The sequence below is a fragment of the Cyprinodon tularosa genome, unplaced genomic scaffold, assembly GCF_016077235.1.
Source record: "Cyprinodon tularosa strain WSP-4 unplaced genomic scaffold, ASM1607723v1 ctg198, whole genome shotgun sequence".
Classification (NCBI taxonomy): Eukaryota; Metazoa; Chordata; class Actinopteri; order Cyprinodontiformes; family Cyprinodontidae; genus Cyprinodon; species Cyprinodon tularosa.
In genome coordinates, this window is record NW_024038724.1 from 426,996 (window position 1) to 454,227 (window position 27,232).

Sequence of the window (27,232 nt, forward strand, 5' to 3'; positions counted from 1 at the left end):
TTGTACCTGATTTATTCTGGAGCAGCTCATAGATTAGCAATCTGGGAAAAATCCTGAATATATAAAACCTATAATAGCCTAAAAGTCCAGCCAGCCTCTTCACCTCTCCGACTGTCATTGGTTGCCTGAACTTGATAAATTTGCCTTTTTTAAGTCTCAGTTTTACTCCATGAGGTTGGAGAGCATGTAGGACCTTGCGGAGTGCTTCAACATGTTCCATAAACGACTTGGGATAGCACAGTACATCATCTGGATGTGGAATGCAGCACTCATCTCGAAGTGTTCCTAACTTTTCCCCCATACTCCATACTTTGAAATGCTGCAAGAGCATTTGAAAGCCCAAATGGGATTCAAACCCACTTATAGAGTCCCCACGGGGTGATAAAATCGATGAATAGGCGCGACTTCTCTGCAACAAAACCTTGGTAATTGGCTTTGCTTTGGTCTAGAATACTAAACCATGCATTTCCTCCATTGGTATAAGTCAAGTCCTTTATTCTGTGTAGTGGGTGTTGATCAGGCACCGTCTTTTTAAAAAAAAGCAATAATCAATGCATAGCCACAGGCTGCCGCCTTTTTTCAAACAGAAAATAAATCTAAAACACATATTCCATAAAAAGAATTCTCTCTTTTTTTTTTTTTTTTCAGTTTAACACTATGCTAAGGCTGAATAATATCATGTGAACCAAAGCTGCTTGCACCAATGAATGTGGAGTGCCATTTATATCAAGGAGACAGAAGTGGTACAGGAGGTCAGATATCCGGCCAAGCTCTCCAATCCTAAATAGCCATCAGGATACAGTCCATTCCAGCAGATTCCATCTGCATCTTCGTCCTCATATCCTGCTTTACAGTAAGGTCCAGCACTCCCCTCAAAACTTGGACTAAATGCAAGTGGGGCCTGATGACAGCTGGTCTGTAGGTGGTGGTTCTGCAGGGGAAAGGAGGTGAAGGTGGTTGCTTTGGGACCATGTAAATCTGATACCAGGCTGTCCTTTCTTAGCTCCTCCCATAAGTTACCTGCAGTAAAAAGAAAAATCACAGGTTTGCTAGATGTAGACATCCATGCTTATTACTTACATAAGTGAATTCACATAAAGTACTGCTTAGTCATTTATAAGAAGATAGACTAACTATTATTAGTTCAAAGAAGACAGTAATCGACTTGAAAGTTATTTTAGCTCCCAGGTTAAACTGTTAAAACAACCAAATTAGTTTTTAGTTTGCCGTAAGCCATGTAAGGGTCACTGCAAACACAAACAAAGGTGCTCTGGTTTAAAGTTTCTGCCCAACATACAAAAACTGTATCTTGAACGCATTATTCCCAGAGAAAAGAATGAAGGAAGAACAGAAGAATCTGTTTGAGCTTTAGCCATTTTGCAAAATCTGATTGTACCCTTACCTTGTAGCTGGAGGTCTGTCAGACTGGGGTTAAGTGTGTCTATGTCATGACTGGTGTCTCCATCTTGAAGAGACTCCTGCATACCCCTCAGGCCAACTTTGTACTCTCCCAGCGGTCCAACACTGTGAGCAGGTGGCATCTTCCCAGCTATGGCGGAGTTCGTACATCCAGAGAGTGATGGGATACCAGCTGCAGGCGGCTGGTCGCAGGTTGAGTACAGGCCAAATGAGTTGCTGGGATGAATCATTGAGTACCCACTCACCGAGCTCACCAGTTCTTTTTGGGACAGATTAGGCTGAATGTTACTGTACTCTGACTGTTGAATAGGTCTGGCGGGGCTGTACAATGGGGCCACTCTTTTTGATGTGGCTGTGTTTGAGTAAGCTGGCAGAGATCTTATTTTGTCTGGCTTCTCTCCCAGCAGACGATCGAAATCTTCTACAAAAAGTTTTTTCAAGTAAAGTATTAAATGAATAGTCTAAAAAGAATTTTAAAAACAAATCCCATAGGTGATTGGGTGTTTTAGTCATTGTTTGATGCTCACAATTTCATCTCTATAGACTCACCTGGCTTTGCCATACTCCTGCGGATAGTCTGGGGGTCTTTGCGACGCCATTTGTGCAACTCCTCCTGCATCTTCTCAACCTTGGCTGGATTCAGTGCCCAAAGGCAGCCTTTACGAGAAGTGTTCCCATTTTTGTTCTCAACCTTCTCAAAGCACTTGTTCAAGGAAAGGTTGTGCCTTACTGAGTTTTTCCAACCATCAGGGGCGGTCTGAACAGAGGCAAAAATCACAGAAAGACAGATTTGTTAAAAAAAACAATGATCTTATTTTTTATGATTAGACTGGAGGCCTGGATCAATAAAATTCAATTGTACTCTCAGAAATGTGTGTATAATTGAACAATTTTCTCTAAACGTAAAAGACTGAATGTTCAACTTTAAGTCAGACTGGTTCTCAGTAAGTCTTGAAAAGGACTACTGCTGCTTTTTGTCAATACATCTGTTTAGAACACTTGCAAAATGTTTTGGCTGAACCATTTTGGTAGAGGATTAGTGTGTTCTGACATTGCTGATATTTGGTGATAATACAAACCATTTTTTTCAGAGGAACTGTATGTTTAAGGCTCTGGTCCCCTAAAGTAAAATTAGGGATTCCCATCTTAAAAGATAAATATAAAGTTTCATGTTCATGTTTTCATGCAGAGTACATTAGCACTGCTGTAACTGTTGAGGATTAGAAAATGTCAGTGGCATAGTCCAGGGTTTACAGCATATACCCAATTATTTTTCAATCAGCACTGGGTATACCCACTTCTAAATCCCCATGATCCGCACTATTAAGCTGAATCTCCCAGACAAATTTCCTATTTTTTCCAAGGAAGGTGAAGCCATCACCTGTGCTAATCTGCTTCTAATTGACTAGTACTTATTGCCCTTACTGGTTCCATTGGTTAACTGTAGGCATGACAACCAGCGAGCTAATCGGAGGCAGTCAAGGGCGCTTTCTTGCTGGGATTAATATTGCTCACATATTAAATAACATTTAAAAGTTTACTTTAAATGGTGTGGCTTTAGGATTAGCAAAGAATCGGTAATATGAAGCGAGCTAGTCAAGCAACACTTTCATTTCCTAATTACAAATGTCCCTCATTAATTAACATTAGCAAGCATTGCAATGCCCACTCTGCCCCCCATCCACGTTGGACAAGATGCTTTCAGTGAATAACTAAGGGGCCTCTTTGCCCTTAGCAAAATATGTCGGTACAACTTTCAATGACTACATCTACTATGCTAGGTGGGCGTGGGCCATTTCTATTCATTGGACCTCGCAAATTATGTTAATAACATGTCAGGGCTCAACAGTGTTGGTTTAGGAAAATAAATCACTTTTGATGTGTTGCAAATGCATAAAATGCATAAAATGCATTTTATGTGAAATATTGTAATGTTACATATTGTCTTATTGAATAATTTGAATTATGAATTCCGATCATCATATGATATACGTCTACATATCTAATGAGTTACAATAAAATAGTCTTTAGTAAAAATTTTAAGAGTTTATCAAATTTTAAGTTTATCCGATTGGTTTTCATGCATTTGATTTTTGTTTTTAAATCTAAGCTGAAATATGAACAAGGATGTCAAAATCATATCTAAAAAATTTTATTTAGATAAATGTTTAAAAAATAATTGAAACAGCATGTATGCTCCTGATTAAGTTATGTTTTTTCAAATAGCGGCCACACTAACTGTTATAAATCAGCTATTCAAGGAGACAGTTTAAAACGAAATTACTAACTGACTTGCTAGGTTAGAGAATAGGTGTCATCCATGAGGATGGACTCAAGAATAAGGAATATTTCACTCAAAATCAATAATTGTTTCTCACTAGTCTATGGACCAGCATTGAGTTATTTCATAATCCTTCTTCGCTGAGATCAAATAGCAGACATTATATGACTTTAAGTAAATAATACAAAGGAATTTTGGGGTAAATGCCATACAGTGGTCCTACATATCATTGTTTCTGGGCTGCATTAAAAAAAAAGAGCGTGAGTATACCCCCTTCCCCAGGGACCACAACACTACTGCAAAAGTTTATTTTGAAGCTTACTATCAAACTATTAGCTTTCACTTGTTAATGTAGGTACATTATTTTCTTCCCTAAAGGGAAACATTATATTTTGATTAATATATGCCCACATCTGCTTTGGCTCTTATTTGAAATTGCATGCTATAACAAGTATCTATTGAGAAGAGCATAACAGACATACCTGGTGGGCTTTTTTTTTTTTTATATATCTCTAGTCTTCCTTGAAGTTTAACTTTTTCCCCCTCTAATGTACTTTCTGACCCTGCAGCTCAGGTTTTAGCCACCTGTTTGGAAATCAACCATCAGTGCACTGATTTTGATGGAAGGAAAACTGTTTCATCAGATCATAGCCGATGGGCTTCAAAATTATATATAAAGTTCCCTTTTAAAAATGTTTAAATATGTATTGAGGAAAAAACGTTTGATTTCTTTCCAGATCCAAATGTCAACTGAAGTCTGAACCCACAAGGGCCTCTTTGATTTACATTAATTCAACAGGCTGCAGATTTATAACACACTTCCTCACATACACTTCCTTCACAAAATAGCTTGTTCTAAAGTTCAACTTTCATACCTGGGCAAAGAATGAGAGCAAAATGAGGGCAAATCATGTACAAATGTTTCGTTCCACTTGAATTAATTTGGGTTATCACCTGTTGCTCTAAGTTACCAGTTACGTATGGGTACCAATTAAATAGGAGATTAACAACATCTTTGAGGCCAAGATTTACCCTTTAAATGACTCAAAGACTTTTTACCCTTGCATAAAGTTTTAGAAGAAAAGAGATGACAGGCTTCTTTGACTTTTCTGTTTAAAAAAAGAAAATAAATCTCTAATTTGTGCTTCAAGCTCTATTTCACTGCCATAAGAGTGAAATACAACATCATGTTGCCTCCCTATATACTCCACATTTATGGTGAAATGATTATAAAAATTGTTATATCTTGAAATATTCATAAGAACACTGCATGTTTGTTGCCTGAACTTAATTTGCAAAGACCAACTACTTTTCCCTGTCAAGAAATGATTAAAAAAAAGGATCTAAAGAAACTCTCAAGTTTCTTTGTTTAACTGTGTAGATTAAATTGTTTAGTTAAATTGTAATTTAACTGAAATCCCTTTACTAATCACAGTTTCCAAGGCTCAGTCATAAATAACATGATCACACCAATAGGGAGAGGAAAGCATACTTAAACAAAATAGACGCATTTCAGTCAACCAGAAATTAAAAAAGGTCAAATATCCATTAATAAAGACATCTGATCAAAATCCTTATTTTGGGTTAAAACAAGATCTAGTGGGTGTGTGACGTTCAGCGTGTGCAATACCTTAAAATAGGGGAAGTGTTCAGTCATGAAGCTGTAAATCTCGCTGACCGGCAGACTTCCGGTTTTGCTGTTCTTCAAAGCCATGAAAATCAAGATGCTACAGTAATTTAAAAAACAGGTACTAAGCTCATAATCATATTTGACATAACAAACAACCAGAAGGATGTAATTCAGTTTTACCTGTACGAGTAAATGGGTTTGGGGAAGAGAGCATCTGTAGAGCTCTCCTGATGGGGCTGAATGGAGAGACTCTGAGGAGTATACTTCGAGCTGTCGGGCTGATCGGCATCAGGATACAGTTTAGCTGAAACCTTTGGAGCAGAATCACAACAAAGGGGAAAATTATTCCATCACCTAATTTTGTGCAACGTTCTTTCCAAGTGTCCTTAAATTGTACCACGCAGCTTTAGAACAACAACTTACCTGTTCCATGGGGGAGCTGTAGTATGCCTGACTGTGCGATAGAAAACTGTATGGTTCTACTGGTACAGCTGGTGGCTCCGAGTATAGACCCTGAAAGCATGCAAAAAAAAAAAAAAAAAAAAAGGTACTAGTAAATGAAGAAGAAAAGGTTAGGCCTATTGATGTAATGGGAAGATTTTGATCAATCTTTTGTTAAATGTGAGACTGAGCAACCTGAATGCTGCCACTGTATTTGCCCCAGATTGTTTGAGGGTCACCGCTGCATGAACAAGTGCCCGGACTGTTGACCTCCAGCAGGCTGCTAAAGGAAGACGTGTGTTGGAGGCAATCTGCAGCATCCACTGCTCCATCGCTGAACTGCCGACGGTACGGGTGGAAACGGCCAGAGGCAACTCCATCTGGTCTAGAACTTGAGCTAATGATCCCATCAGAACTGTGCCTCCTGTTCAGAGCGGTGGTACTCAAAGTGAGATTGTTGCTCTCTTGTTGCGGAAAACAGTTTTCTTTAACCAGTTGGACCTGTAGTGTCAAAGAAGAAATGCAAAACTTAACATACTTTAAGTTGCACCAACATCTCAGGGACTGCTCTCCACTGTTTTTCTAAGCCAAACAGCAAGAACAGTTCCAGGAAACCTTCTGGGAATTCCCTTAACACCACCTGGGCATTTTCTTCTCTATATGCACATACCTCTGAGAGGACAAGTTCAGCATACCTCAGTAAATCATTATACTCTCTCCACAAGACAAAACGTCAGTTTGAAAAGTCAGGTAGAAAAGGTGAGAATGATGAGAAGCTAACAGATAGTTAGAGGAAAGAATTATATAAGGAACAATATAGCCCTCTCCATGAAGTTCCTAAAGATTGTGGCGTTCTACATGATGCATTTTATACTAGGCATTTAACAAATTGTCGGATATTTATGTGATATATCTTTTTATAATAGTTGTAATTTTAGAAACTGTTGTTACTTTACAACTGTCACTACATACCTACATAGCTGGAAGCAGGCAGCCATTGGCTGAGTTTTGCACAACACGTACAACCACTGTCAGTTATATGTTGTCAAGAAAATGCAATTAAAAAGCTGTTAAGTTCTAGAAATTTTTTATTAAACATTTAACATCCATTAATCTAGTACAACAAAAGCATGCTATATGTATACCACCTTCAATTAAATAATTTTCTCCTAATGACAGAAGAACAAATATCAGATAGCGACCAGCAGCGTCTGGTTACGTCCGACATGGTCTAATACGAAAGGAGTCTTTAGCCAAAGGGTAACCACTGTGCGTCACCTTTCATTACGATAAGTGGCATCTGAAAAGTGCTGGAAGTGAGGCAGGAGGTAGGAAAAGGATGATGGACGTTTCCTGTCATAGTTCCTTTAGCATGGGGAGATTGCCTGGGTTCCTTACAGGAATTCCACTGTCCTTTGCATGATATGACTTACTAACACATTCACCAACAAAGACATTAATAATAATGTCCAGAGATACGAATACCTGCACAACTACTATTTAGATTTGATTATTGCTTCATTTATATTGTGTATGACACATTAAAATGTTTGCACATTAATTTGTTTTGCCTTGTGTAATGGAGAGCTTCAGCTACTTCATGCATTTGTGTAACTTGCATTGTATTGTAGTTCTTTTTCAGAACTGTAGTCCCAGATTTCACAAGCATTCATCTGTATTTCCATCACACAATGATGTGAGAGTCAAACCTAGAGTCACCCTCCTAAAATTGCCTAATCTGGGAAGACCTTCATGTTACACTCCTTATGTAAGCCTTCCTTCTCAGGCCCCCACCTTCCACATTGTTTGGGTGTTTTTTGTTTATGGACTCTAGCTCTCCAAGGTCCTCTCACCCCAACATATGAGCATGGATTTATTTTTTTGTTTATTTTTTTTTTTGGACTTCAACAGTATGTGGTATCTGCTTTGAGCAGTGATGTCAGAAACTGGGATGTTTGGGTTATTTCGGAGGTTAGATTCTAGTTATGATTTTGCTGTCCTTTGTTTCCTTAGAATCTATTTTAATTAGATCATCCTCATTTCTGCTTTACTTTAGTTCAGTCTTGTCGTAGTTTTTCTTGTCAATTTATCCTTCTGTCTATGTGCTCCACCCACCCTCATCCCTTGATGCCATTCACTCTCTCTCCTCAGTTTACTGTCTATCCCTGCTCTTTGTTGGTTCTTGCTTGTTCATCTCTGGCTCCCTGCATTTCCTGTGATTATATAAAGTTTTGCTCATCATTTGTATTTAACATTCAAAGACCACTCGCTGCCTCTCTGCATTTGCTTCTCTACACTACTACTACATCCTAACATACTATGTGTGTAACAGATTTATTCTGATAGAGGGCATCAGATTAGCTTTCTGCTGCTGTTGCTATGCTCTACAAGTGCAGCAGCTATATTGGATGTGAGAGTTGGAATTACAATGGAACCTTTAACAATTGGCATCAGATTTCACAGGGAATTCTGGTTTGCTAAATTTGATGTTCCAACTTTACCATCGTGCTTTAAATTGCCAAGTTCATTATCACATTATTTTTCTTTTCTTTTTTAGATTCCTGTCCACAAGCAGAGAAAAAAAAGTGTGTGTGTGGTTGATTTAGAATATATTGAGATATGTGCAAAAGCACAAAACAAGTTTGATACACAATTTAGTATATTTAAGATGTCTAACATTTGGTGTTTTATTGTGTAATGATAACAATGACATAAGCAGTGTGTGCTGCAGTAATGGTGTCTGTTTCCATGACACAAAGGCATATTAGGTCACTCATGTATATGAGGAGTGAATGAGAGCTAATATCTGTGTCATAAAGGAGTGTCCTATTTCTAAGGGGGATATTTTAACCATGACCTAAATGAAGTGCCAACAGATGTGGTAGGTGCTGAAGGGTGGGTGGCAGTGTTATGAGCACCATGGGTGTGCCCCTCCTTCTACACATCCATTTACCTTGGTAGAGCACACCAACCATCTCCACTGATAAAAAAACAAGATTGATGGTTCTTTCATTACAGTATTTTTCAATAGCTAAAAAACAGAGACAAAGTCATAGAAAATAACAATGTCTTTTTTGTTCATTGTAATCTACAGGTAAAATGTCTTTAGAATAAGAAATTGGATAAATCAATTTAAATCAATTTTGACTGCATAGCTACAGATACATCTATAAATTAAACCATATAAATAGGCAAAATATAAGAAATTGAAATGAAAAATCTGATTTTGCTTTTAGACTCTCTGCTTGGAAAGAATAACCCATTTAAATTTGATCAGTTTAATATTTTGAACCAGAGAAATTAACCAGAACTTTGACAAAGCCCATTGATTTAGTCAAATCAGAAAATTTGATTCACGTTCCAACTTTAACGTCATTAGCTAATGATGCAAAAGTAACAATATTTTCTTATATGGCTTATATTGTACAGAATAGAGCTGTGTCACCACTTCTATTGACTGGATGGGTCAAAAGAACTCACAGAAACAGATACAGTGAGTGGGAAAAAAAAAAATAAGACCATGGTAACAGTAAAAGTACCGTCTGAACTCCTTTACTTAAGTAAAATAAAAAGTACAGGCTCTTTACTGTACTTAAGTAAAAAAGTTAATTTAGGGGTTTGCCTTAAACGATAAAAAATGAATTATAAAAACTATTCAAATAAACATAGATTAATATTTCTCTTTTGCCCTCTGTGCTGGTAGAAAAATTATAAATATCGAGTCTAGTTTTGTTTGAAAAAATAGTTTGAGACTGTATTATAAATCGAACTGAAAGGAGGTCCTGTAAAAACAGCTTAATACTTTAATAGTCAGAAGTTGCGAACAGCATTAAAAAAAACTAAAGTAGAACTTGAAACATAATCAGCAACTAATTAAGTGGGAATGTATGGGGAATGTGTTGCATCTCAGAATCTGATGTATCATCCGCATTGTTTTCCAGCCCGTCTATCTATGTTACTATCAGTATTTTTCTGTAGATAAAATATTCTCCAAATGAACTGATTCTGTTCGCACTCTTGATTTTCCTCAGTTTTGTTGCAGGTGAAATATCAAGCCATTATCAATAGAAATAAAAGTAACCAGGTTTGATGAAATCAGCAGCAGAAAGGACAGATATTTGCATTAAATGTAGTAAAAGAAAAAAGTCCTCAGAAAAATAGATGTTAGTACAAGTATTTTCACTTGACACCCGAACTATTAAATGGATATCCTGTGAAATGCATAAGACACATTATCTTTTTTTCTAATTGGCTCCACCATCGATATGCAAAAATTACTCATTGTTTTAAGTGCTGTCAACCAATGGCAGCATGAGAGAATTTATAAGCAACAACTATTTTTTTTTATTTTACATTAGAGACAGGCCAGATTTGTCTGAACACAGAGTCAGCGATAACTTTTTTGCACAACAATTTTGCACAACTGAAGATGTTATAGAAGAGAACTCCGCTTCAAACCTGAGAGTTTGCCATTTGCTGGCAGGTTGTCCTAAATGGCTCGCAGGTGTGTAGATCGACCTGAGTGGTTGATCCCTGAGACCTGATGCTGTGGTGGAAGGAGAACTTTGGGGAGGTGGACATTCTGCAGCTAAAGATGCTTCTGTGAAGACAAAATAAGATAAAAGTTAAAGTTGGATTTTTATTATTGCTCCACATCTTTTTGCTGTTGTTTGTTTGAATGAATTTTACAGGAAAACAAGTGGTAATGTCGTACTGTGAAAAATGAAATCCCCCGTTTAAAATTTTTTCTCTTTTTGTGTTTTTCTCATGCTTGAAAGTAATATCATCATCAAAAAATTTTCTACTCATTAAGTTTGATAAGCAAAAAGTAATACGAACTAACCAGGCACACTGGGAAAAGTAATTATCTAAAAAAAACTAACAATTGGTTGTGCCACCCTTGTTAGAAACAAAAACCCAACATCAGTTTTTTGCAGTCTTAACTTGCTGTGGAGGATTTTGCAGAATGGATTTAAATGTACCCTACAAACAGCCCATTTAAGATCATGCCACAACACCTGTACTGGAAAGAAAGAAGTCCCTATGATTGGACTGGGAGAGCTTTTTTTGTCATTCAGAATCAAACCTGGTGATATGTAAACAAAGGTTCTTTAAGCTTAATGTCAGATGCTCACAATTCTCCATAACGTTCTTCATTTTAGGAAAAAATCTTCTTTGTGAAATTATAAATTGTGTCTTCTTTATCAGCTTGTTCAGCTTCTTTAAGTCATTTGCTCTGATGCTGTTACCCAAGTAGGTGATGGCAGAAGAGATCACACACTCTACAAACTCATAGAAGACATGCGGCATCTTGCTGGAAGCACTGAAGGACCAATGTTTCCTTAATACGTTCAGTCTGCTCTGTCCCTTCTTGAAGACAGCTTCACAGTTGTTGCTCCAGTTCAGTCTGTAGTCCAGGTGAACATAGAGGTATTTATACTTATCCACCACCTCCACTTCTTTTCCTGTGAATTTGACTTTTTCCTGTTTCTTCTGAAATATACAGTCATCTTGCTTGTTTTGATCACATTTAGAATAAGATTATTGTTTCCACACCATTTCACAAAGCGATCCACCAGCTCCCTGTACTCAGCTTGTCCATCTCTAATGCACCCAATGATTCCAGTGCATTAAAACAATTAAGCCTGACTTGCTTTGTGAGGTATTACAGAAAATTCAGGTTGAGGGATCAACAATTGCATTCAGGTTGACACCATCAGGACATGGTGACTGATTGTGAATCGCTCTCAGCAGTTGCCTCTTCATTTGACTCGTTGAGACACACAGGTAGATACATTTCAAGTGTGAGAGGGAAGCTTCGGGTCAGAGGAGGGAAGGATGTCTGTTTGACTGTGGGCAGCAGAAAGGGATGCTGCTGAGCTTGTTCCTAAACTGAACCTATTGAATAATGTGTTCAGTTCAATATCTCTGTCCAGACTTTCATCTGCCTGATCCTCATTCTGCTTAAAGTCTTCAATTTTCTTTATCCCTTACTATTGGGGAAGTTGCCCAGTTAAGGCAGTGAAACACAGCCAGACCCTCATTCTACCACTAACATGTTATCTTGTAGGTATGGTATCTCTTTTCTGAAATACTGGATTGGTTTTATATCAAATATAACAGTGTTTCAAAAAGTTGTTCTCAGCAATCCACACACTATATTCTCAAAGGGTTTTAGGAAAAATACAGATGTTTTCTAGCATATGTCTGAAGGTTCTTTGTGTAGTGCACTTTATGGCTTGATCTTCAAAAAAGGTTTGCATATATAAAACCATGTGTAATCTTTTTAGTACTCACAAAGCTGATTTTCATACAAGGTGCAAATTCTATTTGTAAAATGAGCAGTAAAGAGGGTGCCAGAGGTTTTTGCATGTATGGCTTTTTGGATATTAAGATCATGTGATCTTCATGACCAAACCGTGCAAAAAAACTGGGAGGAGGAAATGCAAATATAATAAATGAACACTGTCAAAGCAGTTCAGAAAAGTTGAAATATGTGAAGACGACAGTTTTTAAACCTAGATTCAGCCTGTTTGAAAGTCAGATAAAAATGTTGTGGTTATTTTGGTCACAAAGGAGGACTGGACTGGGTTTCCACTAAAGCAAGATCAACTGTCACAAGTTTGTGGATTCACAACACCCCTGAAAATACTTCTTGCCAGAGTCAGCGGATGCATTAGCCTCAAATACAGAGATGTTTTGAATCAATGAAATGCTGTAACATGTATGATGTCACCAGTAGCTGAAGCAAAGTAAACAATAGCTGCACCGGTGGATGTAGATTCTGCTATTCAGTCCATTTTATTTGCAATACTCTTTATTTTTTCTTGAAAAACTTGCAAAAGGACACTATTTTTATCTTTGTGGACAGAAAATATGTTTGCACGTTCCCCCCTACCGGATTTGGCAAGAGTTTGATTCATCAGTTAACCAGTTGTAAAGCAAATCAACAAGCTGAAGAAGGATCCTATTGTTAGAATTGTGTCTCCTTCACTTACTCTCATGAAAAGCTTGGCATTACTGCGGCAAAAAATGGCAACTCTCTGGCGACTATGTTGCTTTATAGTTTTTTCTATTATTTAGGATAGTGAATCTCACCTCTCTGGGGGATTTGCTGCATTTTCCAGTGTTCAAGATTTTGTTTCTCATGCATTTTTTTCTTCTTACTGATCTTCAAAGTGTCAAACAGGTTTTATTTTAGTAATTCCTAATTCTACAGGTTTAGTAATCAGGCTGGTGTTATGCTTGTGCAATCTCACTCAGCCTTTTCTTCAAAAATATGTTTAATCAAAGTATAAAATGATTTAGCAAGGGCAGCAAATACCCTTTTCACTGTATTATTTACTAATATTACATCTAAGCACTTTGCAGAAAGTGACTGCGGTGTTTTCAAAAGGTCAAGGAGTTTACTTCCTCCTGAGATCATTTCTCCTGAGTCGTTAATCAGTTGTAAATCAGATACAAACCTGCGTTCAACATGACCACAGAAGTGGCTAAGCTCATTTCCAGAGACAATACATCAAACAGTTGACACACATGTGTCAGCGATTCAGAGGGCGAAGAGGTGTCATATGATCCTAACAGAAAAGATCGACACGTGGGCCCCTATTCCAGTAAAGGAAACCTTAAACCAGTCCCAGACCAAGCTCATTAAAACTGCCAGCAAACCATGATGACTGTTTGGTCATGTAAAGCTGCACAGTGCTGATGCAGACAAAGTGGACTAATGTATTGAGAGGAAAGTAGCAAATAGCAGCTCCCACTGTTTGACTCAATGGAGGCTTAAGTGTCGAGGAGAAAGTTGAGCGACAGTCTCTTTCATCGCCTTGGCAACAAATCCTCTCATCTGTTTGACAGATAGCTGCCAGCCGGAACCAATATGCTCGCTGATTTGGGGAACTTGGTAATATGCTTATATGTTCCAGAAAAATTAAGAACATGTTACTCATTAATGTGAATGGAAACAATATCATAATTTTTCAAACATGCAAATGAAGGATGACTGCTGGAGCAGCATGTTTCCTGTCATGATATGAGGTAAAGGCAGGCCATTGCCAGAAGTTAAAAAATATTCAGAACAATAAAAACTTTGCACCCTCTACATGTAATCTGATGAGGTGCTAGGAAAGGTGAATAGGTGCACTCATTTACCTGCCAAAACTCTAGGTAGATGTGAATTTTCTGTAACTTCTCGCTAATTTAGATGTTGTAAACACATTTACTAAGTATACACAAAGCATCGCTTTCAGAATACAGAATACATAGACTTCCTGCACTTTAGTTTAAACTGACTGTATTTAATCACATTTTTTTATTTCCATTCACCTGTCTCACCTGATAGCCAATAAATCTGTGAAACAGAACCATTGTGGCAACACATTAATGACAAATGAGTCCTATGAGTTGCCCCCAGGGACATAAGTCAGAATTAACTTGCATATACACATATTAAGTTAAACTCTTCCATATAATATACTGAAAAACGTGCATAAACACTAGTGAAAAGCTCACACATAAACTAGTGAAAACATTTTACTCTCATATAACCTACTCAAAAGCTCTCATACAAAGTAGTGAGAATTGTTCATATAAACTGGTGAAAAACTTAACCTTTCATACACACTACTAGAAAGCTTTCATACACACTACTAGAAAGCTTTCATACAAACTGCTAGAAAGCTTTCATAAACACTACTAGAAAGCTTTCATAAACACTACTAGAAAGCTTTCATAAACACTACTAGAAAGCTTTCATACACACTGCTAGAAAGCTTTCATAAACACTACTAGAAAGCTTTCATAAACACTACTAGAAAGCTTTCATAAACACTACTAGAAAGCTTTCATACACACTGCTAGAAAGCTTTCATACACACTGCTAGAAAGCTTTCATAAACACTACTAGAAAGCTTTCATAAACACTACTAGAAAGCTTTCATACACACTACTAGAAAGCTTTCATACACACTACTAGAAAGCTAGTAGTGTATATGAAAGCTTTCTAGTAGTGCGTATGAAAGGTAAAGCTTTTCACCAGTTTATATGAACAGTTCTCACTACTTTGTATGAGAGCTTTTGAGTAGGTTTTATGAGAGGTAAATGTTTTCACTAGTTTATGTGAGAGCTTTTCACTAGTGTTTATGCACGTTTTCCAGTATATTATACAGAGTTTAATTTAATATGTGTATATGCAAGTTAATTCGGATTTATGTCCCTGGTGGCACCTCATAGATTCCAGTCTTAACATGATGACTTGATGAGATGAATGGAGTCTGGTGTGCTACTGCTTGGTTGGAAAGAAAACCTGCAGCCACACGGCCTGGGCTTGGGTTTCTGGAACCAGCTAGACATCCCTGCTCTAAAGTGTAAGTAAAGTTAGAATAACCAAACTGTTTAATCAAAACAATGTTACGTGTGTAAATATATTCTTTAATTTAACTGAATAGTTTAAATGAAATTTTCCCCAAAAAATCAGTTGAAATATCTTTTAACTCATCATTTTATTTTACGTCATTTATGCTCTAAATGTTCTATGAAACTGGTTTGATTATAACTGGTTTGATTAAAAATGGCTGATGTAAAATTAGATATTAAAATGCTTATTTTTACAAGCATTTATCCTGTACACCAGGGGGCTCTTGCTCCTCTCTAGTGTTCATCAGGCGAGAGGTGGGAAAATTCTGGACAGGCCTACGGTCCATCATAGGGAAACAGAGAGACACGCAGTCAAAATTACCATGCATACACAACTTCATTCCAATTTCACAAGAGACTATGAAACCCTACAGTCATGTGTTTGGACTATGGGAGGAAACGGGGGTATCTGCAGAAAACTCAAGCATCCACAGGGAGAATGTCCCAAACTGGGATTCAAAACTGGGCTCTTCTTGTAATAAGCGAACACAATAATAAAAACTGCACCCCTCCATCAGCTTTTTTAAATTCAATTTAGATCATACAGTTAAATTGATTCAAAGTTTTCTATCTATGGAAAACCAATTGATTGCATTGACCCGAAAGCAATCCCTCACACCATGTATGCTTGTTGCGACAGTTGATAGGAAAAACTCCCTTTTAACAGGAATTAACCTCCAGCAGAACCAGGCTCAGTGTGAGCGGACATCTGCCGAGGCTGACTGGGGTTCAAGGAGACAGAAGCAGAGATCAAAAAGAAGCAGACATGCAAAAGGCAACTGTCAACCAGCTCTCCCCGTCCAGGAAACACACAACCAGGCAGACGAGCTCCACTTTTCTCCCTCTAAGTTAACTTTAGGCTCCAAGGATCAGAAGGTGATGTGAGCTTGACATTTGAAATGAATCCAAATTGATGTTTCTCTCTTGCAAACTCTTGGAATTTTACCCAATGATGGTTAAGCTCCATCAAACCATTATCTGTACCCGCTTCACCTTCCAGGGTCACTGGCAGTCACTGGACAGTGGGCTACTCCTTGGACAGGTTTCCAGTCCTCCTCAGACAGTTAAGGCCGTATTCTTTTGTCAATTTCTGAAATTGAGATTTCCAACTCAGGTGTTTGAAACCTGCTGTGCTAAATGAATATGTGACTAAATCAGGAATTAATCAACAAAGTAGCTGTTTCATTTTAAGCCGTATCTATGGGGTCTGAAATAATCTGAATCACATTAAAATAAAAAATATTTTTAATTTAAATCACAGATGGCAGGGATTATCTTCTGAGGCCGGGGTCACTGTATACAGAAAACAACCAAAAAAAACAAGATATACCGGTACAAGCCCTTTTAAGACTTCTGCTGAGGGAAATAGCGGAGTGTATAGATCAGCTGCTTGAGTTGAATATAAAAAACAAGAATAACCAAAAAAAATCACACCGATCACAACAAATTATGAGAGCTGACTAAAAAATAGTTAGAATCTAACTCAGGATTGTATTTCTGCATGTTGATGAAAGATGTAAGCAAATTCTGCAAAAGTGGAAAGACTGCATGAGCAAACACATCATCAGCTAACACATCTTAAGTAAACACATTACCACTATGCCGTCAGAATAAGTTGAGGCGTCAGCAGATTTCCTCTGTCTCTCCACAACTACCTTTACGCAAACATCTATCTGAAAACAATGTTCTAATGTGTGCTATCATTAGACAACAGGTATTGCTGTACCTTCAACACAGGCCAAAAAAGTGAACATGAATTTGTCGACATAAAGCTGCCATATAAGTGTAAGTGTGAAATATTAATTTCATGCAAAAGTACCAGCAGCAGTACTACAGTTTAGTATTGGAAAAACTAAGAAAAGATGTCTTAAAAAAAACGCTTTAAAGCCCATAAGACAGAGACATAAACTCACCAAACTTAGGAATTCAACAGCTGCCGGTTGTTCCTTTGTTAATTTCCATCAGATTTTCTTTCCTATACCTGTAGTCCGTGCTGAGTCCATTTATCTTGGAGCTTTTTTCTCTCTATCTTTACCCTGACAGTGAGGCACTTTGATCAGATTGACTGACTCAATGGAAATGGAAATAGTTGATGGGGTGGTTTCAGTTTTTGTCAGCTCATAATATCATCCTTATTTTGTGTGTGAGGGTGTGTGTAAGATATATAGTATGTGGGTGTGTGAGTGTGTATGTCTGGCACTCGTTCAGGCTATTCCAGCCATAAGATATACAGAAGAAAAAAACCTGCTGCAACAGGTTATGAAAGATGTCTTGGTTCAGTCAATGGCAGCTCACAGGACTTCTTTCCTCCCCTTCATCTGTCTTTTTTTACAATGAATGGTTACCTGTCTGAAATTGGACACAAGATACACCAGCAATCATAGCCACTGGCAAAGAGCGGGCAACTTGCCCTTTTTCCGAGCATGCCTATGGCAAAGACTGACATAAATATGATCAAGTTACACACTACTGTTGAGTATTCAAATGAAAATGCACTGAGAAAACACAAGAAAGATCATTTGAGGACTTGGAGGGTGAAGGGGTGCATGCAAAGCTCCAGGTGCAGCACCAGAGGAAATTGAGAGTAAGTTAAAGGTACACTATGCAACCGGTGTTGATTTTCCAGTGAGGCTCCCTCCAGAGGGCGAAAGTAAAAGTGTACTGTCGTAAATATGCTCAGCTGTTCTCCTGGTTTCTCCGTCAAGCCAGGCGCGGTTGTTTTGAGCTTAGCAGCGAATGACTAATGCTGCGTTCACACTGGACGTAGCTGGCGCGACAGAAGCAGCGAGTTTACATGCAAAGTCAATGGTTGACGCGCGTCAAGGCGCAACAAAAGGTCCCGCGGCGCGTTTTGAGCACCAGGCGCAGCACGTCTGAGCAGCTGAAGCAGCGCATCGGGCGCGTTTAACGCAGGGAGAGAGACACAGCGCTGATGATCACTCCTCTTAAACAGTTTATTGACGCCTAAATTAACTTAAAATGCAGAAATCTGCGGGCAGAATATGCAGTTTGGATCATTTAGATGAAAAACACCTACCAGCTGCCGCGGTGAACCGCTGCTGATGAAGGGATCCATACTGTCGGCGCCCCGCTGGTATGTGGGGGTCTGAGCGGCTCCGACAGAAAAAAAATATGGAAGGCAGGATAATAATCTGAATGAACTGACTGCACTGATTACGTTTTCAGGTGTATTTTCTCACTTAAACACATATTAAAACTACTTTATTCCCACTGATCACAGCAAATATAGCTGCAAGGCAGAGAAAGGATAGTGAAGCTCCGCCCAACGCGCGTCAGAGCCACTTTTGCACCGGGCAGCCAGAGCAGCAAAGCTGCTTCAGCCACGCGTCAGAACTAAACTGGTACAAGCAGTAAAAATGAAGCAGCAGACGCAATTTTGCTGCTTTTGCTGCATGAACGTAGCATAACTGCACAAAGATTGCCACTGTGCTAGCAACGAGAATGCTTTTAACTGGGGGGTGTAGCAGTTCTCGCCGTAAAGCAAGACTGACTCTCACGAGACTTCTGAGCCTGTGGGTGCGGGTCGGTGCTCCTGCAGTTGCAAGAGCAGTATTTCCCCCACAGACCACCAGGGCGGCCGAGAATACCTTTGTTCAACCTGAAATGACTCATTTAGTCATCCATAACGTTATGGAACACATTAATTAACTGAAAAATGTTGCATAGTGTCCCTTTAATTAGGACAGATGGAGCCAAAATGCATAATTTTGCATTGATGTTGGATGCTGGTCATTTTACCACTTCAGCTTTACATACTTTCACCCTTCGGAGTCAGTGCAGCGGACGTTTCATACAATGAATGATTTGATTTCAGAACTGCTGGTGCAGGGGACTGCAAATTCATTCCTCAAGTGGCAAAATCCAGCAACACTCTGATCTATCCATGCTCCTCCTGAATTAAATGAACTTCATTTAATTCAGGAGGAGCATGGATAGATCAGAAGAGTCAACGACCAGCCCTTTTGCAAAACTTATATACCAAGGAGGATTTTTAGCTTTTGCAGTTCTTTCACACCAAACTCTTAAATAGTAATAGAGACCAGTTTCTAATGTGTTTCAAGCTGGTAAACCAAATCCAGAACCAGTCATATCCTGGCAATGTTACAACTTTTTGCAGATTTTGCAGTCTGAATGCATTCCTGGCCAGTATACCAAGAGAGACAACAAGAGAGAATGTGACGTTAGAGCAGAGGAGAAGAATAGCAAAATAAGAGCTTGAATCATGAAACAAAATATTTAAAACTTGGGTATCATGTGGGGCAGTAGAGAGTTGCAGGCTTACAGCTATGTTTGAATACCAAAGCGGTTACAGAAACCAAGAACATGAGCCCTTCAAAAGGTCTGTGCACACCACTGCAATCAGCACAATCATTGGAGATTTTATATTGAATTAATCTCTGAGGTGGAAGACCTCTTCCTTTGCTTTCATGATCTGTTATATTTCAATTTCTAATGACTACAAAGTTGGAAAACAACAGTTACCTGTCACTTGACTAGCAGTACTTATAGCTGATCTGAGAATTTAGAAACCTGCTCTTAACACAGTGGCGTAACTTACCTGCTGCTTTTCAACCACTTAAAAGAGTTTTCTTCATCTCTAAGATGGCAATATCCTTCTCTTTCTTTTGATGTTTTTACAACTTCCCAAACTCCACCCTCCATCAAATGGGCAGCATGGATAGATCAGAGTGGTCGTTGACTCTTCAGAAGAGTCAACGACCAGCCCTTTTGCAAAACTTATATACCAAGGAGGATTTTTAGCTTTTGCAGTTCTTTTTGCGCCACCCAGGTCTAATACAAAAGAGGCCATGAAGACTCTCTACCAGGGAACATGGGGAGGTAATGGAGCAGAGGTGTATATTTCCAGTGTCATTCCTCTGTTATTATTTTATATAAGAAGTTAAAGTGAAAAGCAAACCCAGGCTAACTGAATGTGAACATTTTGTAACTCTACTTGCTACTTGGGCTAGTAGAGTAAATTAAGCGTAAGATTTTGCAGTGTTGGAACAAGGAGGAATCCTAGGCCTGGAGTTTCACATCCATGCTTTAGGGGGTGTTCCAAATACAATTTGAAAATAACCAGCTCTATTTGAAGTCTACCGTATGGAAAAGAGGTTATATAAATACCTACCATTACCTAATAGACGCGCCTCTGGGCAACGGCCTAATACAGCTATCGACAATTTTTCCGACAATTCCACAAAATATGCCATTCAGAACGCTACAAAAACTAGGCACCAGTCCCGCATCTATGACCGCCTCCTAGAGCTACAGTCACAACATGCTTTAAATACAGCTTGATCGTATAAAAAGCTGCGGAGTGCTACAGAAGGATGTAAACAAAGCAAGCCGGCCAGGCAAAGGAGAAAGCCGGAGGAAGGGGAAAGTGAGATGGCATAAGAGGGGCAGCAGAGGCGGATAACAGCGAAGCTAAGAAGGAATTACCAAAGAACACCGTCCCATCAATCCTGCTTTCCAACGTCCTCTCACTGGATAACAAAATAATCTCCGACTCGAACTCTCTTCAAAAAAGGAGATTAGTAACTGCTGCACCATAATTCTGACTGAATCATGGTTTTATTCATCAATAGTCAACAATACTGTTAGCCTGGATGGCCTCACGCTATTCCACGGCAATAGAAACAAAGTACTAATCGGTACAGAGGTGGTGGGGTCTGTGTTTACATAAACAACAGCTGGTCTAAAAATTCTAGATCAGTTGCCAGCTTCTGCTCTCCAGACATCAGGTTTCTGACTGTTACCTGCAGGCTGTTCTATCTGCTCAGAGAGTTTAGTGTGGCTAGCATTACTGCTGTTTATGCGCCACCCAGGTCTAATACAAAAGAGGCCATGAAGACTCTTCACCAGGCATCTCTGAGCTTCAATCTGCACACACTGAGGGCCTTTTTTATCATTGCTGGGGATTTTAAGCAGGCTAAGTTAAAGGCTGCGCCCCCTCATGTCTACCGACATGTGGACTTTGCAGCTTGGGGTCAAAATATTTTAGATTTAGCCCACTCTAACATCTAAGATGCATTCAGAGCAGATCCCCGCCCCCACCTCGAGTCATGAAATCACCTTTCTGTCATGCTAATTCCTGCATACAGGTCCCAGCTAATCAGGGCTAAACCAACAGTTAAAGAAGTCAGAGTGTGGTCTGAGGGGGCCATGGAGGAACTCCAAGAATGTTTTGAATGCTCTGACTGGAATATGTTCAAAGCTGCAGCAACCTATGACAAAAAAATAAATATATATTTAATTATGCCACCACTGTGTCAGCCTACATCAAGAAATGCACTGAAGACGTCCATCACAAAGAACATCCCCACCGAAGCAAACCAACGACCCAAAATGAATGGGGAGGTTTGGAGATTGCAAAAAGTACTTTCAAGTCTGGGGACAGAGAGGCACTGAGGACTGCACATGCCAACTTGAACATTGCCATCAGATCAGCAAAGCAGAACCACAGCCGGAAGATCCAGGATCTCTTCCACGATGCCAGCAACACCAGAAGAATGCAGCAATGCATATGGGTGATCACAGACTACAACACACCCTCCCCCCAGCAAATCAGCTAATGCCGACTTCCTAAATTAACTAAAAAACTTATTTGGAAGGTTTGAGGCACTAAACAGTACTTCACCAGGGGGAGGAGGCACTTAACCTCGACATAGCTGAAGTGAGGAAAACTCTGAGAAGAGTCAACACAAAAAAGTCCCCAGGCCCTGATAGCATACCTGGGCGGATGTATAAAGAGTGTGCAGGTCAGAAGCCTGGTGTCCTCACAGACATTTTTAACTTCATGCTGGAGCAATCCATTGTGCCAGCTTGCTTTAAGTCGGCCACCATCATTCCGGTCCCAAAGAAGTTTCAGGTCACCTCACTCAATGACACACAATAACGACTCCTATCATGATGAATTGCTTGGAAAGGCTTTTTAAAGAACACATCATCTCCAGTCTCCCCCAACATCTGAAGACACATCTCTGCTTTTCACCTGAGCCTAGCACACTTGGAGGAGAAGAACACCTACGTGCCAGGACTTAAGTCCAGCTCTCAAAATAATCATCCCACAGCATCTGATAGGAAAACTGGACTAACTGGGCTTCAATACACCCCTCAGGGCTGCTTCCTGAGTCCCCTGCTGTTCAACCTGATGACACATGACTGTGTCCCCAGGTTCATCACCAATCACATTGTGAAGTTTGCTGACGACACTACGCTGGTGGGCCTCACCAGAGATGACAACAACCGGGACTACAGAGAGGAGTCGGAGCAGCTGGTGGACTGGTGCAGAGACAACAGCCTTATCCTGAATGTGGAGAAAATGAAGGAGATCATTGTCAACTTCAGGAAGAACCAGCCTAAACTTGCTCCACTGCTCATCAACATTTCAGCAGTAGAGGTAGTCAGCAGCACCAAATTCCTGGGGTTTGACATCACAGACAACTTCAACTGGACTGTAAACACCACATCACTCGTCAAAAGGGCACAAAAGTACTTCCTGTGGAGGACAAGGAGAGCCCACCTACCTCCACCCTTCCACACGTCCTTCTACAGAAGTGCCATAAAGAGCGTTCTGACCAGCTGTCTCACTGTGTGATGTGAAGATTACATCACCGCAGACTGGAAGAAGGGGAGAAGAGTGGTGAGAACAGCAGAGAAGATCATCGGGTTCTCTTCCCTCCATAAAAGACATTTCATCCCAGTGCTGCGTTTCCCAAGCCCGTACCATTATCGATTACCACTCACACCCCCACAATGGACTGTTCTCCATGCTGCCCTCTGAAGCTTTGAAGCATTCTATGCAGGTCCAGAAGATTCCGAAACAGCTTCTTCCCTACCGCCATCAGACAGATGAACTCAGATGAACTGAGAAAATTCTAAATAATATCACAGACTCTGCATCACACTGACAACACCAAACCAAGCCACTGCATCATATATATTTAATGATCTGAACTGTCATATCAATGCATTTTTTTAACCATGTTTTCCCACACTGTTTACATTTGGTCACTACTCCACTTTAAGAAATGGAAATGTCATGACAGCTGTACGTGCAGACAAAATGCAAATAAAAGTTGTCAAAGTTTACTTTACTTTGCAGTTTTAGTCACTTTCCTGACTTTTTGAGATACAAAGTACAGTGGAGTACAGTCCACTGCACCACTGTTGGTACCAACCATGGGTACCTGCCAGGGTGAGACTTCTTATCATCCTTCATGACTGACAGATCTACATAATTCTTTAAAATCCACTCATAGTATAATTCAGGTAAAAGTAGCTATGTTGACTTTATAATATACATTTAAAACAAGAGGATACTTAAAGTTATGTGGTTTTCAACTTTGATTAAAATCTGTCACATTTTACAAAGGTCCAGGGACCCATTGCTCACTGCACTTGGAAATTAAAAGCAACTTTCCTTACTGAAAACACAAATAGCACACTAAATAAAAGGAGAAGAAAAGTGCAGGATCATCTAAGGCAAAGAACTGATCTATGTTACAGCATGTAGAACAAACCTTGTTTTGGGAAGAAGGTGAGGCAGAATAACAGAGACAGAGATAGGATTAATTTCAGAATTTACTTGTGAAAACAACAATGTTCTTGGTCTTAATCCACAACGTGTCAGATCCACAATAATACCATCCCTCTGATAAAAGGAGTTGATGCATTTAAACAGGAAAGTCTTGTTTTCTGTTATATGCAAATTTGTATCTTGTCAACTGAATGGAATTCAGTATTTGTTTTTAACCAGATGAAAAATGGTGTCAAGATGTACTTTGTAAACCCTGTTGCTCTTTTATTTCACTGACTGGCTGAAGTTCTTGTTTTTGTCAGAATGTGGTGCTGCTCTTGCAGAGAGGTCTAAAATTACTGGAAGTAAAAACTAAACCTCTTAGTTATGTACCGTGACACTCTAATTGTTAAAATGTAAGAGAAGGACATTTTTTGAGCCAAGACCTGTTGGAGAAGACAACTCTGTGGCCACATGAGCAAAGGATCCGGGTATTTGGTAATTAATGTTTGAACTGAATTATCTTCCGTGGACAGGGCTAGAAAGATGATGCTAATGTTATGTTTTTCTTTGTCCTATTTTAGAGGTGCCACTGCCATTTATTATATGCTGTGGTTAGATTTCAGTTTTTTTTATCTGAAGCTGCATTGCTACTCTGTTGAGAGCTAAAATCGTTGTTAGCCCGCCATTTCACAGAAGCTTAGGATTTCTCCTGATAAATACGGGTCATTCATTTCTCCATATTTCGGAAACTCGTTCTTTTTTAGATTTTTTGCTACTCAGGGGGAAGTGTTCTTTTTTTTAAATAAAGAACACCTTTTATTTGAAGCTTCCTGTGCTGTATTAATTCCGGCCTTATACCATTTAGCGCTTATAAGAGAATCTAACAGTTATGTATATAAATATATATATATATATATATATATATATATATATATATATATATATATATATATATATATATATATATAAATATATATATATATATATATATATATATATATATATATATATATATATATATATATATATGTGTGTGTGTGTGTGTGTGTGTGTGTGTGTGTTATTGTTTTGTTTTCATCCTTAATACAATAACGCCTGTGGATATTGTATTAGATGCTGCTGCAGGGGAAACTACTGTTAAAAGTGAAGCTCCCGATTTGCTCCTTTTTCCAACCCCAGGTACAATATCTTGATTAAGTAAATCTGCAATGTCTTCACTGATATAAGAAGGATTGAGGTAGTAAATGAAAACAAACCATCTATATGTGTTCAGATTGTTCAATGTTATTGCGAGTATTGTATTATGTATTTGAACGAAACACATCTCCGGTGCTTAGAAAAACTGTATCTTTTCATGTGGCCACTTCACTTCAAGGTATTGTGGAGGATTTTCGTGAATTTTTTAAAAGACCATTCCACTTAAAAAAAAACCCAAAAAAACGCACATGCACCTTGTACCAGCTCCAGAGAGGGAACGTATATTAAACGCGTGCAAGAGCATGCACAAGCCCATTTTCTCCTCGTGCATGCTCTGTTTAAAAGTTGCTGTTCTCATAGCTCATACGAACTTACTGTGTCCGAACGAGTGCAAGAGTTTGCCCTGCTACCAGAGGGTTTCCTGCTTTGACCCCCCAGCTCCACCCATCTCTGTCACCGTATCCTTGGACACCTCATCTGGATTGCCTTCAGATGGTGGTCAGAGGAACCCAGCGGTGCCTGTGTACAGCTGCCCTGCTACAGTGTAGTTTGGCACCATTAGATTGTGAGTGGGTGAACAACTGAGGTTTCATAAAGTGCTTTGGAGTCCCCTGTCTTGAAAAGGTACTATATAAGTAAAGACCAGTAACATACATCTATGGATAAGAACAAACTTTTAAAACCAAAACTACAGGCTCAGTATGAAAATTTAAGCACCCAAATCAAAATGCTTTGTTAAAAAACTGGTTTCACTGGTTGCTAAAATGAATACATACATATATAGTAATTTTGTTTGGGAATTAAAGAGTATTCATGAATGTGCCAGGTTCACAAAACATATTTTCCCCCTTTGTCTAACAGCTTATTTGCCAAAGCAATACATCAGACTGCAGGTGAAAGAAAGACAAGAGAGGTTTAGCTAAATTCTGGCGGTGAGGATACAGTTTCCCGCCTATCATTATACGCCTCCCATCATAAGCATTTTATTCTTTATTTGCAGAATGCTCAATCTGTCGGCGTGCCTGCAAAAATGTTTAACACAGAAATATTTCAACAGGTCTGAATAAGATGAAAAACCTTCATTACAAATGATTTCATTTTTGCCTCCATGGTAACAATTGTGATACATTTGGAACAAATTTTACATGATCTAATAAAGACCGCTGTAACAGCTCAAAATAAAAACTGTAAATACTCTGAAACAGTCATTTGAATATCTAAATAAAACATTATGACACCCTGAGGAAAATGGTTACTTCACTGAATACTTTCCCTTTTTTTGGCTTCAGGTGAGGATGGATCAATCCAGCAATTACTTTTCCTGTCCCAGGGATATTTCATATAAAATGTGCAGCTGTTTTCTCTAATGACTGCTCTGAAGGTAGTACATTACCATTTAATTAAGCAATATTCAGGCACCAACACAGAAAGAATTTAACGTTAAAACATTCAAAGTATGAGCTGAGACTTGGTTAAAAAAATAGATCTCTCTCTTTCTCAACATTTATGCCAAAAAAGAAAAACAATATCATAAATATCTTACCTCTGATAGCAACCATCCATTAACTTTAATACATTTCCATAGCAATGAAAGAATTTATTGAGGCTAAGACTTATAGATATTTCTGCCGTGCAGTGCCCAGGCTCTTTCCCTAAGGCATGTTCCCTGAAATAAAGATAAAACGGGTTAGATTTTATTGCTTCTTATACTTTTGACCTCCTAGACCTATACGGTTCCAGCTTTTTTTTCAAATCATGTTTTTGCTAAAGGCCTCACTGTACAGAAGATACATGGCTCATGATCAGGGGGCTGAGTAAAATGTTTCAATCAGTTCAGATGTTGCCCTTCATTGACCCTTTGAAGGGATTTGCCTTCTGTATCATGGTTGGTCTTTAAATCAACTGGGAGCCAAATATTTCTAATCCTATCGATGTCAATGAGATTTCAGCTCAGCTTTAGATTTAACTGGGAAGCCTTAAACTTGTGGTTTCTCTGTTGAACTTGATATATTTAATGGTAACCTTTATATAGATTACAGCCCTAAGATCAGATAACTTTAGAAGAGAAGAGAACAGAAAAAAAGATTTTTGTTACATCTTGGGGAATTCAGGTTTGTCAGCAAAAGATATTGGAGAAATATTTTATCATTATGTTCTCAAGACAGCCAGTTTTTAATAGAAATCTCTAGGTTTCAAAGTTCTCAATGAAATGCACTTCAGAAAGCCTTCCACAGAGAAACTGGCCCACAGCATGATAGATCATCCACTGTACCTGCAACACTGGAATATGCCATGCTTTTTT

At 38.8% G+C, this 27,232-nt stretch overlaps 1 protein-coding gene across 2 annotated transcripts; it reads right to left on the reverse strand.

Moving 5' to 3' along the window:
* Window positions 1–624: 624 nt before the first annotated feature.
* foxn1 (forkhead box N1) lies at window positions 625–26,592 on the reverse strand. 2 transcript variants are annotated; one of them, XM_038283969.1, is made up of 9 exons: window positions 26,474–26,592; window positions 10,230–10,371; window positions 5,967–6,272; window positions 5,754–5,843; window positions 5,511–5,641; window positions 5,331–5,427; window positions 1,969–2,176; window positions 1,403–1,840; window positions 625–1,020 (listed from the first exon to the last, which is right to left on the reverse strand). In XM_038283969.1, the coding sequence occupies exons 1-9, from the start codon at window positions 26,491–26,493 to the stop codon at window positions 722–724; spliced, it is 1,731 nt and encodes a 576-aa protein (XP_038139897.1). In that variant the 5' UTR covers window positions 26,494–26,592; the 3' UTR covers window positions 625–721. The 2 variants fall into 2 exon arrangements, with proteins under 2 accessions (XP_038139897.1, XP_038139898.1); XM_038283970.1 differs by lacking the exon at window positions 26,474–26,592 and adding an exon at window positions 17,099–17,264 and having other exon boundaries at window positions 626–1,020.
* Window positions 26,593–27,232: the final 640 nt, after the last annotated feature.